The 15,774-nt window shown below is 46.4% G+C and overlaps 1 protein-coding gene across 1 annotated transcript in view; it reads left to right on the forward strand.

The window, feature by feature from the left end:
- SERGEF (secretion regulating guanine nucleotide exchange factor) overlaps nt 1–15,774 on the forward strand; it is a 256,404-nt gene that overhangs the window by 44,572 nt on the left and 196,058 nt on the right. The window contains exon 9 of the mRNA XM_068989148.1: nt 12,950–13,116. Coding sequence (XP_068845249.1) covers nt 12,950–13,116 — 167 coding nt within the window. The remainder of the gene's footprint in view (nt 1–12,949; nt 13,117–15,774) is intronic.

A 15,774-nucleotide genomic window follows, 5' to 3' on the forward strand; every position in this document is an offset into this window, starting at 1 on the left:
AACTTCCAGAGCTTGCTCAAACTCATGTCCATTGAGTTGGTGATGCCATCCAACCATCTCATCCTCTGTCGTCCCCTTCTCCTCCTACCCTCAGTCTTTCCCAGCATCAGAGTCTTTTCCAATGAGTCAGCTCTTTGCATCGGGTGGCCAAAATATTGGAGCTTCAGCTTCAGCACCAGTCTTTCCAATGAATATTCAGAATTGATGTCCTTTAGGATGGACTGGTTTGATCTCCTTGCTGTCCAAGGGACTCTCAAGAGTCTTCTCCAGCACCACAATTCGAAAGCATTAGTCCTTCAGCACTCAGGCCTCTTTATGGTCCAGCTCTCACATCCATACATGACTACCAGAAAAACCATAACTTTGACTGTACGGACCTTTGTTGACAAAGTGAGGTCTTTGCTTTTTAATGCGCTGTCTAGGTTCAGGAATGTCCTGGTGGCCTGCTTCCTCTCCTCTCCCCACGAGGTTGTGGACAGAGGCTCTTGGAAAGCAGGAAGCTGAAATTCTGGTTCTGGCTCTGCCAAAATACATTGTATATCCTCGGGCAAATCCCTCACCTCCTTTTCCATTTTCTTGAAAATCAAGGATTAGATTCCCTTCTTGGCTTCAACTCCCCCCAACTCCCACCCGCCACCCAGGCTCCTGCTAGCTTTTCTGCAGGGTGTGATTCTTAGCTGCAGAAGCCCTGGGGTATAGTTCCCTTTCTTGCCGGGAGGGAGAGAAGCAAGATTATTTTTTTAATTACGCAGCTAAGATTAGGCAGCAATCTACATTTTAAAATGTTATTAATAAGGCTCTGAAAGTGTGCAGAGAAGCTTTGGAGTTGGAATGTGGAATGAGATGGAAAACATCTGCAGAGCCAGCGGCCTCTATTGGGATTTTTGTTTTCCCTGTGGGTGCCAAGTGACTGCTAGGTGTGACTAGTGGTCCAGTGTGCCACTGGACCCCTGGAGGAGCAGGAAGCCCTTGCACTCAGCCAGAGAAGCATCCTCAGGGCCGGGGATCGCGGTCCAGCCTCTCAGGATGGTTCTTGCAAACTGGCTTTAGAGAAAGAGTTACAATCATATTGCCAGTTCCTCTATTTAGAGTTTATAAAGTGCTTTCGTATTTATTGTCTCCTTTTTCATCATAGACCTGAGAGGTAGTTAGAGCCGATCTCACTGCCCCTTCAGGAGTTGGATGAGGTCTCCTCAATGCAAGAGTCTTCCTTTAAGAAAGGGGGTTTGCTACAGAGGAAAAGCCCCAGACAGGAAGTGTGGAGCTGGGCACCTGTCCTGGCCTCACCCTCCCACGCCCGCTTTGCCCGGCCCCTTTCCCTACTTTGTATTTCTCTATAGCACTTAAAATCCTTTGCCAGGGGGTATGTTTCATGTGATTTTTGTCTGTTGTTCTGTCTTCCTCTCCCTGCCCCCCCGCCCCCAAATGCTAGAATGTAAACCTCATCAGGGAAGGGGGTTTTGTCTGTTTCCTCCCCAGCTGTGGCCCCTAGCACTGGGACAGCACCCGGTGTCTAGAAAGTGCTCAGGAACTATTTATTGAATATTAAGAGTGCTTGGCTCTGCTTCCAAGTAGTCTGTGTGACTTGGAAGAGTTATTTATTTTCCTCACTTTTGTTTTCTTTTGTGGGGAGTTGGATGGGATGGTCTGTGACATCCTTGTGGCAAACAAAAGCCTGTGGTAAGCAATGCCTGCAACTCTTCTTCCTTTCAGCAAATACTGAGCACCTGCTCTGGGCAGGCCCTGTGCTAGGTGCTGTGAGGGATACAGCGAGCATAGGAAGGGTCACTGTTCTGCACCCTTTGGTTTATATGATTGTTAATTTTTTAATGTGTCACCTTAACTGGGCCATAGGTGCCCAGATATTTGCGTGAATATTATTCTAGGTGTTTCTATAAGGGTGTTTTTGGAGATTAACATTCATATATGTAGACTGAGTAAAGCATGCTGCCCTCCCTAATGTGGGTGGGCCTCATCCAATCAGTTGAAGACCTGAATGGAACAAAAGGCTGACCCTTCTCTGAGTAAAACTCTCCTGCCTGACACCACCCAACAGCCTCTGAACTTGGACTCTGGCTCTGCAGATTTTGGACTTGCCAGCCTCCATAACTGGGTGAGCCAGTTCCTCCTACTTCATCTTGCTCTATAGGACCCCCTGGTTCTTTTTCACTGGGGAACCTTGACCAAGACAGTGGGCGATGTAAGACATGTCATCAAATGATCTCCTATTTGGCAGCATAGGATAGTAGTTGGAACAGGGTATAAGCATCATGCCAGTGGCTCCTAAGAAAGGGACGGCCTGTTTTGACTTAGGGGATAATGGAATGTTTTAGGGAGGCAGTGGCATTGGAGCCAGACTCTGAACAGTGAGAAGGGATCCCGTGGGTGGAACAAGTAGGCTGACCGGCAATACGGGCTGGGGCACAGCACAACCCTGAGGCCTGGGGGCAAGGAGGTAGAATGTGCCCTTGACAGAAGGGCTGTCATCGGTGCTGAGAGAACAGAGGTTCTTGGAGGGACGGGCTTGTGGAGGGCGAGAGAGCTAAACACACGAACAGTCTAGGACCGGGGCTTCCCGAGACGCCCTCACCAGGACTGGAGAAGAAACCAGCCCTCCCTGCGTTTGTCTGGGAAGCCCCCATCCTGCAGGGTATAGACAGTCCTGCGGCTGGTCTGGGGCTCCTCAGGTACAGTCTGGGGCTCCTCAGGTACGGTCTGGGGCTCCTCAGGTACGGTCTGGGGCTCCTCAGGTACAGTCTGTCTGGTCTTCTCTCACCAGTGCCCCCAGCTGAACAGCTAATAAAATCGGTGGTGAAAATGGAGCAGCTGTGTGGAGCGTCTGGCATGTCTTTGCTGTATGGGCCGAGGATGATGCTCCCTTAGTAAACTGACCAGGCCAGCTTTGTTCCCCTAGTCCACACAGGTGTCCCTGGGACTCTGAACAACCTCTGGAAGTCCATGCACTGTTCCCTTTTGGAGAGGCAGTGTGAGCCAGACACGGACTGGTGGGTCCCCTTCAGGGCAGTGACCAGGGGCACTGACTAGGGGCAGCTCTAAGCTCTGAACCTGAGACTTCACCCCTCCCTATGCTTTAACTTACCTGTAACTGGAGGATTGTAATAATGCCTTCTCACAGGTGGTTCGTGGACTAAACAGGACAATCCATGTCAAGAGTTTGGCCTAAAGTTAGTGCTCTCAAATATTAGTTATTATCATTGAGGCTTCCCAGGTGGCTCAGTGGTAGAGAATCCGCTTGCAATGCGGGAGATGTAGGAGATGTGGGTTTGATCCCTGGGTTGGGAAGATCCCCTGGAAGAGGGCATGGTAACCCACTCCAGTACTCATGCCAGGAAAATCCCATGGATAGAGGAGCCTGGCAGGCTTACAGTTCATGGGGTCGCAGAGAGTCAGACATGACCAAAACCACTTAGGACACACGCTATTATCATTATCACCATTGTTGCAGGTTTGTCGCTCACAAGCTGTGTGATCTTGAGGAAGTCATTTAACCTCTGTGATCTGTTTCTTTTTCTGTAAAATGGGGTTCACACCCATTGTTCAGTGTTGATCAAATTATAAAACTTCATGGCAATGCCTAAAATAGAGTTTTGCACAGAGTCAGCTCCCAATAAGGAATTCTCCCCAGGCCCTTATGTTTTTATTCAATCTCTTTGCAGATTACTTCTCTTCTTTTTAGCTGGACAGCTCATGTTTGGAATTTTTATTTCTATATTAATTTTAAAAAAATTCCAAACCTTTGTTATGTGATATTCTTCATGGTACAACTTTGGAGACTTGGGAAATTTTACAAAAAAAAAGAAAAAATAAGATATACAGCCAGGTTTCCAATTTTTAAAACTGGTTACCACAACATTGCAAATCAACTGTACTTCAAAAAAAAAAAAAAAGAATTAGGTATGTGTACAATCGAGTCACTTTGCTGTATAGCAGAGATTGGCACAGCATTATAAATCAACTATACTGAAGTAAAAAAGGATTGTTAACCACATTAGTGGCCTTTGATATTCAGTTCAGTTCAGTCGCTCAGGTGTGTCTGAATCTTTGCAACCCCGTGAACTGCAGCACGCCAGGCCTCCCTGTCCATCACCAACTCCCTAAGTTTACCCCAACTCATGTCCATTTAGTTGGTGATGCCATCCAACCATCTCATCCTCTGTCGTCCCCTTCTCCTCCTGCCTTCAATCTTTCCCAGCATCAGGGTCTTTTCAAATGAGTCAGCTCCTCACATCAGGTGACCAAAGTATTGGAGTTTCAGCTTCAACACCAGTCCTTCCAGTGTACACCCAGGACTGATGGACTGGTTGGATCTCCTTGCAGTCCAAGGGACTCTCAAGAGTCTTCTCCAACACCACAGTTCAAAAGCACCAATTCTTTGGTGCTCAGCTTTCTCTATAGTCCAACTCTCGCATCCATACATGACTACTGGAAAAACCATAGCCTTGACTAAACAGACCTTTGTTGGCAAAGTAATGTCTCTGCTTTTTAATAAGCTGTCTAGGTTGGTCATAACTTTCCTTGCATGGAGTAAGCATCTTTTACTTTCATGGCTGCAATCACCATCTGCGGTGGTTTTGGAGCCCCCCCACCAAATAAAGTCAGCCTCTGTTTCCACTGTTTCCCCATCTATTTGCCATGAAGTGATGATATTCACTTTGATATTAAAGTGGATATTTTAGTTGAGGACACTGGTCAGACTAGACATTCAGAAGGTGCCTATAAGATTAGATTGTACACCACTCATTTTTAAAGTTAATTAATTTATTTTAATTGGAGGCTAAATGCTTTACAGTATTGTGGTGGTTTTGCCATACTTCGACATGAATCACCCATGGGTGCACATGTGTCCCCCCCATCCTGAACCCCCCCTCCCACCTCCCTCCCCACCCCATCCCTCTGGGTTGTCCCAGAGCACAGGCTTTGAGTGCTCTGCTTCACACATTGAACTTGAACTGGTCATCTATTTTACGTATGGGAATATAGATGTTTCAATGCTATTCTCTCAAATCATCTGACCCTCGCCTTTTCCCACTGAGTCCGAAAGTCTGTTCTTTACATCTGTGTCTTTTTTGCTGTCTTGCATATAGGATCGTCGTTACCATTTTCCTAAATTCCATATATATGCATTAACATACTGCATTAGTGTTTCTTTTTCTGACTTCACTCTGTATAATGGGCTCCAGTTTCATCCACCTCATTAGAACGGACTCAGATGTGTTCTTTTTAATAGCTGAGTAATATTCCACTGTGTGTATGTACCACAACTTCCTTATCCATTCATCTGCTGATGGACGTCTAGGTTGCTTCCATGTCCTAGCTATTGTAAACAGTGCTGAAATGAACATTGGGGTACATATGTCTCTCAGTTCTGGTTTCCTTGTACACCACTCATTTTGACCCTGAAAATTTTTAGACATCATTATTAAAGTTTAGACCAGGAGAATGTCTCAGAGGTCATCTCTCCCAGTCCTCTTACTGTATGGATGGGAAAAGCAGGTCCCAAAGGGAAGGGACGTGTTCAAGGTAATGTAGTCTTGGAGAGAAGCCTGGCTTAGGATCCAGGTCTCTGAGTCTTTGGTTAAAGCATCTTATCTTCTCCAGCTCACCTTGCTTCATCTCCTTTCCATTGCTCTCTTCCACCCTCTTCCTTTTCACCCTTGAGTTTAAATTTATTTGTGCTCTATGATGCGATGTGCCAGATACTATGCTTGCATCTAATAAAAATCCCAAAATCCAATGGTGGAACTTCAGTACTCTTCTCTTATTGTCAGTAGAAGCAATGGCCCGAAGATATTGGTAGTCGGCAGCTGGCAGAGAAGATTTGGCAAATGGGTAGAAACTGGGAGTGGAGCGATGGGAATCCTGGTGGTGTTGAGTTGAGGAGGATAATAGTAATAGGGCTAACATTTACTGTTATGTGTCATGCAGTTTATGAAAAAGTATCCTTGCAACAGCCCTACAAAGAAGGTGTTCTTATTCCCATTTTTCATATGTTGAGTCATTTGTTCAAGATTATAGAGCCAGCAAGTGACAAAGGTTAGTAGTGGTGAGCAAGAAGTAGGTGAGTGGAGATGGTTAGATTGTTCATTTTTTCATTCAAGCAACAAATATTTTATTGAGCATCTACTCCGTGCTGGGCATTTTTCTAAGATACAGAAATGGGCAGACACAGCGCCTGCTATCATGAGCCAACTCTCTGGAGGGGAGACAGACTTTAATCAACAGTCCTTCTAATGAGTGTACATTTATAAACTGAGACCAGTGCTCCCCAGATGAGGAAAGTGCTTCTCTGAGATCATCTCACAGAAGAGTCTGATCTGGGTTGAGGACTGAGCAGAGCTGTAGTGATTAGGAGTTGACTAGGTGAATGGGGTGGGGGGTAGAGGAGACAGTGGGATGAAGGGAAGCAGTGTAGAGGCCTTGAGAAACAGCAGGATGACACGTCTACCTGAGGGCAGTAGCCTGGTGTGCTGGCCTCCGGCCCCTGTGCTCTGAGCTCCCCTCTCTGTTTTCCTCTCTCCTGCTCGGTGACTCTTGGGCAGTTAGTTCTGTGTTGAAAACTTCTTGGTTTTTATCATCAAGTGCCTTTTTATAAAGTCTCTGTCCACATGGCAGAATGGAGGATGGGTTATAGAAATGAGGTGCTGATACTCCAAGGACTTAGAATTAATAACCCTGAGAGTAATAGGTGTTTGTAAACAGGTGAATTATAAATATAACTCCTCAGTGCACAGAGGTTTCCTCCGTGTGTGTGTGTACTCCAGAAGGTGTCATAGCATCCTGGAACATTCCAGGTGGGAGGGACTGAAGAGCTTGTGTGGACTTTCCTCTGCCTGCCCTGTGGGATTCTTTTTGTAACATCCACCTCTATTTGCTATAACTCCATTTTGATATCTTCAGTGGCATTGTTTCCTCCTGGGACAGACTCTGTTAAGAAAATATGGATGTTCCTTATATTACAGTGTAGTCTGTCTTCTTGTCGCCTTCAGGACCCCTTTTCCTGAACAGGGTGAAGATTCCCCTTCCCCCGAGGACTGATGATACTATTGGCGCTGCTTCTCACTGCGCCTATTGCTGTGGCTGCAGCCCCTGCCTTTACCAACATCTCGGGCAGCCCCCTGGATGGTAAAGGAAGCTGGCTCCGTGACCATTCCCCACCCACCCCCCTTCCTGAGTCTGCTCTGACTCCACAGCATCCAGGGCTTGGCACCTCGTCTTCTTTCTCCTCATTCACTCCCCCTTTATTTGTATTTGACTGTTTGTTAAGATGCTTATCAAAAGGGGCCTATAAAAGGCCCAGAGGATTTAAATCACTTAGTAACGAAATAGTGTTGCCTGAGTCCCAACAGTGGAACCCCCAATCTAGCATCTCTGCCGCTTTGTTCCTTTTCATGGCATCACCACCTTCCCACTAACCTTGAAGTCCTGAAATCAGAGTGCTGTTTACCTCCTCCCATCCCCTTTCTCTCACATCAAATGGGGTGTCAAGCCTTGCAAATCCTTACCTCCCCAGCCCCTCGTGACTTCAGTCCTGGCCATGGCTGATCCATCTCAGGCTTGTGTCACTGTGGTGACTTCTTTCCCTTCCTTTCTTTCCTTTTAACTTACTCCTACTATGACTTTGCTTATCCCCTCTCCTCACCCCTAGAACCTTCTCCCTGTCAGTAAGAAGGGGCTGGTAAGAGTACCTATCTCATGGTGTTGTTAGGATACTACATAGAGATGGTTTAGAACAGTATGTAGAGAATTCCTAGAACAGAGTGCTTAGGCACACAGTGGGTGCTGTGGAAGGAAATGTTAGCTATGAGTGTTATTACTGCCCCCCTAATTCTTTGCAGATGTCGCACCCCCAAGACACTCATTTCATCAGACCCCACCTCTGCCCCAAAGTCTGCAGTCTGAGACTGAGAGCCTGTGTAGCAGTCATCCCTAGAGTGAGCATGCCCAATGAATTGCCAGGGTGTGGGGACAGAAAATTATGATGGCTTTTGTGTTTTTATTTCATCCTTTTAAATTTTCTACTTTTGGAGTGTGTTTTATACTCAGTTCAGTTCAGTTGCTCAGTTCTGTCTGACTCTTTGCAACCCCATGGACTGCAGCACACCAGGCTTCCCTGTCCTTCACCAACTCCTGGAGCTTGCTCAAACTCATGTCCGTCAAGTTGGTGATGCCATCCAACCATCTCATCCTCTGTCATTCCCTTCTCCTCCTGCCTTCAATCTTTCCCAGCATCAGGGTCTTTTATACTGGATAGTTTTGAATAAAGATGTTTTTCTTATTGTTCAGTCACTAAGCCATGTCTGACTCTTTGCAACCCCATGGACTGCAGCCCACCAGGCTTCCTTGTCCTTCACTATCTCCCAGAGTTTGCTCAAACTCAAGTCCATTAAGTTGATGGTGCCATCCAACCATCTCATCCTCTGTTGCTCCCTTCTCCTCCTGTCCTCAATCTTTCCCAGCATCAGGGTCTTTTCCAGTGAGTTGGTTCTTGCATCAGGTGGCCAAAGTATTGGCCACTGTCACTTTCATCAAGAGGCTCTTTAATTTTTCTTCACTTTCTGCCACGAGGATGGTGTCATCTGCATATTTGAGGTTATTGATATTTCTCCTGGCAATCTGAATTCCAGCTTGTGCTTCTTCCAGCCCAGCGTTTCTCAGGATGTACTCTGCATAGAAGTTAAATAAGCAGGGTGACAATATACAGCCTTGACGTACTCCTTTTCCTATTTGGAACCAGTCTGTTGTTCCATGTCCAGTTCTAACTGTTGCTGCCTGACCTGCATACAGGTTTCTCAAGAGGCAGATGGTCTAGTATTCCCATCTCTTTCAGAATTTTCCACAGTTTATTGTGATCCACACAGTCAAAGGCTTTGGCATAGTCAATAAAGCAGAATTAGATGTTTTTCTGGAACTCTCTTGCTTTTTCGATGATCCAGCAGATGTTAGCCATTTGATATCTGGTTCCTCTGCCTTTTCTAAAACCAGCTTGAACATCAGGGAGTTCACGGTTCACGTATTGCTGAAGCCTGGCTTGGAGAATTCTGAGCATCACTTTACTAGCGTGTGAGATGAGTGCAGTTGTGTGGCAGTTTGAGCATTCTTTGGCATTGCCACCTTTACTTTTATCTTTACCTTTGCATAAAAGTATCTAATTCACAAATATGTATAATGCAAGTGCATACTTTAATAAATAAATGAATATATATGTGTATATATACATATATATGGATATATAATCAGTGGTATGTTGAAAGTATTTTGCTGATAGAAGTGCAAGCAAACAAGTCTTGAAGGTCAGGTCCAGAGCCTGAGCCTGGCGTTGCCCTGTGGTGGTCCCAGCCTGGCAGCCCTGACTCGCCTCCCCCTCCCAGCCTCGTGACCCTCCCACTCTCCACCTGCCCACCTCGTGCTTTTGGATTTCTGTCGTTGCTTCTCCCCTCTCCCTGCTCCTAGAGTGTTCTCCCTGATTTTCTCATTTTCTTTTCCTATCCAGAAGTTCACCTTAATGCCGCCTGTTCCATCAAGCCTTCTGGGACAATTCCAACTTGGAATGCTCCCTCTAAGTTCCCTAGACCTTCCTTGTCAATACCACTCATGTGGCCCCATTGCTTTCTCCATTGTGTTGGGACCCTTGGCCATGTATGTTTCTTGGTTATCCTATGTTAATTCTCACATGGATGTGCCTTTAAATTATAATTTACTTGCTGACTTTATTTTGAGGTGTATATTGTTTCTCCCATTTATCTGGAGACACACACCTATACTTGTTGGATGACATTAATGTATCTTTTTTTTTTTAATCACACTAAAATATAATTATTTGTGCTGATGTGCTGTGTGCTCACTTGTGTCTGACTCATTGCGACCCCATGGACTGTAGCCTGCCAGACACCCCGGTCCGTGGGGTTTTCCAGACAAGAGTACTGGAGTGGGTTGTCATTTCCTTCTCCAGGGGATCTCCCCAACCCAGGGATCGAACCCGCGTCTCTTGCGTCTCCTGCATTGCAGGTGGATTCTTAGCTGCTTGAACCACTGGGAAAGCCCTGTGCTATTATTTACTATAAGGTAAAGATTCATTTGTTATACATTTGGGATCTGAATGTGTTTGGATTTGCCAGCATGCTTCAGCTCGAGGCAGGCAGACATTTATCTACAGTGCATTAATAAACATCTTTTGTGTGTGGATTCATTGTTTTCTTTTACTCCAGGTAACCTAAAAATCGTAATCCTTGTGTTTAATGCCTTTATTTCAGTGCTTGTAGTTCCAAGTTCTGAATGGTCTCTTGGGAAGGAGGCCATTCTAGTGAGGAAAGCTGGATGGTACACAGAACATATCCATTTAATCTGAGTTTTCCCCCTCTTCAAACACTGTGAGAACGGCTGTTTCATCAGCTAGGTTTCATCAGTTTGTGACAGCAGCTGTGCAATCACTGAATCTGCCATTGGTCTTAGAATCAGAAGACAGAGGTTTGAATCTTGCTTTTTATCACCCACTGGTTTCATGGACTTGATCAAGTCATCTAACCTCTCAAGTCATCTAATCTTATCTGTAAAATAAGCTTAATAAACTATAATTCCCAGAATTCTTATGAGGATTGATTGAGATATGGTCTGTGACTATGCTAGACCCCTGGAAGGTGGTCAGCTTAAAGGAAAAGAAAAAAGGGATCACTTCCTCTGTCCCCTGTGAGCCTTCTGATGCAAAATGTATTTTGGGGAGAGACAGACAGCTTCGGGGAGTGGACCTACCTGACTGAGCAATCTTAGGTTGGCGCTCGAAGGCTGGCCATCCAGGCAGCCTGACTGTCTCTAATAAAATGTCTGTGGCATCCCCAGGGAGCATGGAGATTAATTAGTTCCTTTTCGTAAAGTGCTTTGAAGGTGAAAAGTGCTGTATAAGTGGAATGGTTGAATTGCTATTGGAAATGTAATCATGGTAGTGCCATATTCTGGCAGTCTTGCCTGTCTTGGACATCAGTAATCAATAGCAGAGAAGGTTCTAAGATGTCTTACTTGATAAGAAAGGATTCACTGTGGGGTTTGTGATAACACAGTTCTTTCTGTAGTCTTGCAGTTAGCAACTTGCCAGTTCTTCTCAGCGGAGGAATGCTGGTGTCCTTTAAGAAATAGCAGTCTCGTCCTCTGGCTTCTTGGAGCTCTTCTTGCTAGGGCAGCCTGGTGGTAAATCCCAGCCAGCTCAAGCAGAGGGACAGTTTCCCAGTTGGGAATGCTTTGTGGGTCCTGGGCCCTTGAGCTTCCGCCCCGCCCCCCACCGCTAACCCTACAGAAGTTAAGGAAGAGTTAAGAGACGTTGATGTGGGCCAGTGTGGACAACCAATGCAGAGTGGTGTCGTGAACTAGTAGAAGGAGATGTGGCTTAACTGTGTGACCCGGGGCTGGTCACTTCTCTGAACCTTAATCTTCTCACCTGTTTCATGGGATCATAGTGGTTGATGAGCACAGTAATAAAGGTGCTTGCAGGAAGGAGGTTTCTTCCATTCTGAGGTGAGTTTAAAAGTCAGGAAAGGTTTTGCAGAACTGGGATCCATGAGCTGGACTCTAAAGGTTGAGTCAAAGTTTGTCAGGTGAATGATGTAAGGAGAGGGCATCCATGGCAAAAGGAAGAGCATGTGTGGGGCCAGGAAACAGCACATCTGAGTGGACCCTCTCCCTGTTCTTGTAATATATCTGCTACCCCATGGGTTGCACAGACTTGGTTCCCTCTTTGAGGAAGCCAGGAAGAACTTCTTGGTATTGATGTTGGTGTCTGTGAGCAGATTGGTCCAGAGAACTGTGTTCCTGTGGAGCCCTGTACCCCTTCCCAACTCCGACATTTCCCCTGTGAGTTCTCTGGTTGTTTTTTCACTGACACTATAAACCATAAGTTGAATGTGGGGCCAGATGAAGCTCTGATACTAAAACACAGATTATGTAGTAGATTTGTCTAGAATTTAATATGCATTACTTGGTGTTTTGTCTCTTAAGCAAAGTTTTTCTTTGTTAAAACAAACATGTATAAAGAATTTATACAGCGCACATGGTTATACATATTTATTGCAGAGAATCTGTTAATAATCTATGCCTCGTCAGATTTTGCATTTCTGTTGAAATAACAAACGTGGCACTTGGTACAACTGAGTAAGTTCGGTGAATTCTCTCTTATCGGGGAGAAGGAAGGCCAGTTCCTTTTTTCCGAACTTCATTTTCTTCAGTCGTCTTTAGCGCTGGCCAGCTTCCCAGGTGGTGCATCTGGGGGGGCTGACTGCTTTTCTGGCTCCAAGTGATTTTGTCTTTTTTTTTCCCCTCTCACTCCCTTCGCTCTAGCACACATAGGCACTCGCCTTGGGACTGTTAGCACTGCTCCTGTGGGTAAGAGCACAGACTCTGGAAGGTCCTCTGTGTTACATGGAGGGGAAGACATGTGCCAGTGGCCACTGAGAGGTTATGGCAGGGGGCAGATCAGGAGCCTGGGGAACTGCAAAGTGGCTGATGGGGGGCTCTGGATTAGATGAGAGGGAGGGGAGCCCAAGAACAGATATCATTTTCCCCTGCAAAGTGCAAGGCGGGTGTGGGGAAGGGGAGGGGGGTTAGAAGTGTTACATACAGAGCGGTTGAAGTGTTCTCGGTGGCCATGTCCACATGTAAAAGGCAGGAGCCCAGGCTGCAGGAGCAGCCTCTGTTAGAACCCAGCTTTGGCACTCACCCCTTGTTGGATCTTGGTCAAGCCAGACATCTCACCTCTCTGAGCCTCACTTTCCATATCTGTAAACATGTGCATGCGTGCACTTTCTTTACAGGAAGGTAGGAAGGCCCCTGCTGCGTGGTACTGGTACTGAAATGAGTGATCACGCATTCTCTTGTAGTTCTTTGCTTACCCCTGGGAGCACAGCCATGGAATATAGCCTTAATTCAAGTTTTGTTTTTGTTTTAGTAACCGGCAAGGTGTTCACCTGGGGCCGAGCGGACTACGGGCAACTGGGGAGGACAGTGGAGACTTGTGAAGGCTGGCAGTCAGAGAAGCAGGATCCATCCCTCCCTGGCTCCGGGCCACAGAAGGGCACACCTTCGTGTCTGCCTTGCTTAACAGGAGCAACCGAGGTAGGAAGTGACCTCTTTCCACAGGGGTGATGTGTCTCTCTTCCTTGTCATTTGGGGGAGTGTTCACTGAAGGCCTACTGTGTGCTTATAGTCCAGGCCATACAGTGAGTTCCACACAGGAGCCTGAAGGGGTCTTTGCTTTGTTGTTCACGTTGAACATGGTAGAAAAGGCAGTTACCCAGATACCTGTACTGTAGGGCAGGCTGTCTGTGACTCCTTTAGCGCTTCCAGGGGCTCCGGGTCCACTTCGGAGGGTGAGAGCTGCATTCAGGGTACAGGGCCGGGTTGGGCTTTGTGGAGGGCCTGGCTTGAGCTGTGCCTTGGAGGATGGGTGAGACTTGAGCAGGCATGAGAGGGAAAGGAGAACTTTCTGGTGGGCACCGCAGCTGCAGCAGAGTCGGGGTGGGGAAGTGAGGACGGTGTTTGGGGAGCATTGGTGGTTCTGTTTGGCTGGAGCCTGGGGTGTCTGTGGTGGGGAATATGAGGTAATGTCAGAAGGATGAGTTGGAACTTTATCAGAGGGGCCTCTACTACTAAGCTGAGTAGTTTGCGCTTCTGTTTATATTTCCCAGTGTAGAGAACACAGTCATTCAGTTGCTTATTCAAGCCCCTTAGTTCCCTGAAATGTCTTCAATTTCTCCATTTAAGGCAAGAGTCTTAATTTCTGCAGGGTATGTGTTTCTATTACTAAACTTTATTTTACTGCTGTCCTTAAAAAAGAAAAGAAAAGAAAAGGCTAGGTTTTTGAGAAGAAGGAGGATGGCCACTCAGGAAATGTGCCTCTGAACCCAAGTTGGCTTCATGTAGGAGTTCAGTCTTCATTGAGTCTGTCAAAAAAATTAATAAGCTAGTGAGACTTCTGTAATTAGCATCAGACTAATTACAACCCTCTCCATACCTAGAGGGCTTCCCCTCCCCTGGGGCCTGCCTGGCCTCCTCCTTCCGGGTATGTAGGACGGTTCTCAATTTCTGCCTCACATCCCAGCCCTGGTCCTCCTGGGTCTTTCCTTGGTGCTGGGTTGAGTCTGTCTGTTTTTTCTTTTGTTGAAAGGAACTGAACAATACCAATTTAGATATGATAACGCTAGTAATAAAACCACCTGTTATCTTGCCACCCTAACACAACCACATTCCTTTTTTGCCTATACACATGTAGACACTTTACAAAGTTGTAGTGATGGCATTTATGATGTTTTATAGTCAGACTTCATTTATTTGATCACAAATGCCTTGCTTTGTTTCTTCCTGGTCTTTGATTACTCAAAATGACTGTCTAATATTATATGGTTTGAAGGTTCTGGGGTTTTCCAAACCATTCTGTGAATATTGGACATTGAGATCATTTCTTTTCTTTTCTTTTTTTTTTTTTAGCCACTATAGTGAATTCTGCAGCAAATATTCTGTTAACTGTTTCTTGAAGGGAAAATCTTGGGGATGACATTGCAGGGGCAAAGGCCATGAGCATCTTCATGGCTTCTGCTGCATTTCTGTAGATTGTGTTTGAGAGACGTTGACTCCAGTGAAGGAGGGAATGCAGAACTTGAGCTAGTGCTGTCTGCTGAGTGAGGAAGGTGCTGAGAGCTTGGCAACTGTTGCTGCAGACTCTTTTGCTTTCCTTTTCTTTCCCAGGATGCTTAAGATGTAGTGGTCAGGTAGCATAGCAGAGGCACACTGGCTTCATGGATTTTTCTGAGTCTCTGGTTTTATTGGCAAGACGAGGCAAGAATACCTACCACAGAAGGTCATCGATGAAGATAGCATGCAAAGTTTTTGGCATCCGCCCAGCATGCAGTACCTGTGGGGTCCTTTCTCTTCTTCCCCTTTGGAGCCTTGGAAGGCCTGGCGGTGGTCATGCTATGCAGCCCTGTGGCAGTGCAAGCAGATAGCTGGAGAGCCTCACCCTGATGTGATTTTTTTATTGAGCTTCTTGGAAGGGCGGTGTGAGGAGTCAGCTTGAGCTCTGAGCCCTGTAGCAGCTTCATTTCTGTGCTCCCCTCCGTTTCCTCTCCAGACTCCGGAAAGCTGGTACCAGTGTGTGTACTCACTGGTCTCACTGCAGGCGCAGACCCCAGGTCATTTCCTGTTGGTAAATTGGATCTGGGAATTCTCTCTGCTGTTGATGTCTAGGTCTGGCTGCTCAGGCAGCTATTTGCCGGAGGCCCAGAGCTGTAAGCTGCTAGGAGTGGGTTCACCTTAGGGAAGACCAGAGCGGTAATAAACCGGGGGATACCCTGGTAGGGGCTTGGCCAGAGAGGTGCACAGACACCTGGGGAGAAAGGAACAGCCTTGGACTGAGCTGATTGCTGACCGGAGTAGCCCATAGCTGACCGGTTACCTTCTGCTATGTCCAGGGATAAACAGAGGGAGGAGGGAGCTATCTGGGCTGAGACCTCAGGTAGGATGTCTGCCCAGGAGGATCCAGAGAGACAACCAAGTGGGAGAGGAAGGCACAGGTAGACACAGCTGGACTCCGGGTCTGACTGACCCCTCCCACGAACAAAGGAAAGCAAATAAATCCTGTGTAACTTGGTGGTTATTATGGCCCAGGAAGCATGCTAAATGCTTTACATTATTCTTTCATTTTTACAATAAACTTGGACATAGATGTTATAATCACTGTGGTAAAAATAAGGAGACTAATGGGTTAGTTGCTGGCCT

The sequence above is a fragment of the Capricornis sumatraensis genome, chromosome 16, assembly GCF_032405125.1.
Source record: "Capricornis sumatraensis isolate serow.1 chromosome 16, serow.2, whole genome shotgun sequence".
Taxonomy (NCBI): domain Eukaryota; kingdom Metazoa; phylum Chordata; class Mammalia; order Artiodactyla; family Bovidae; genus Capricornis; species Capricornis sumatraensis.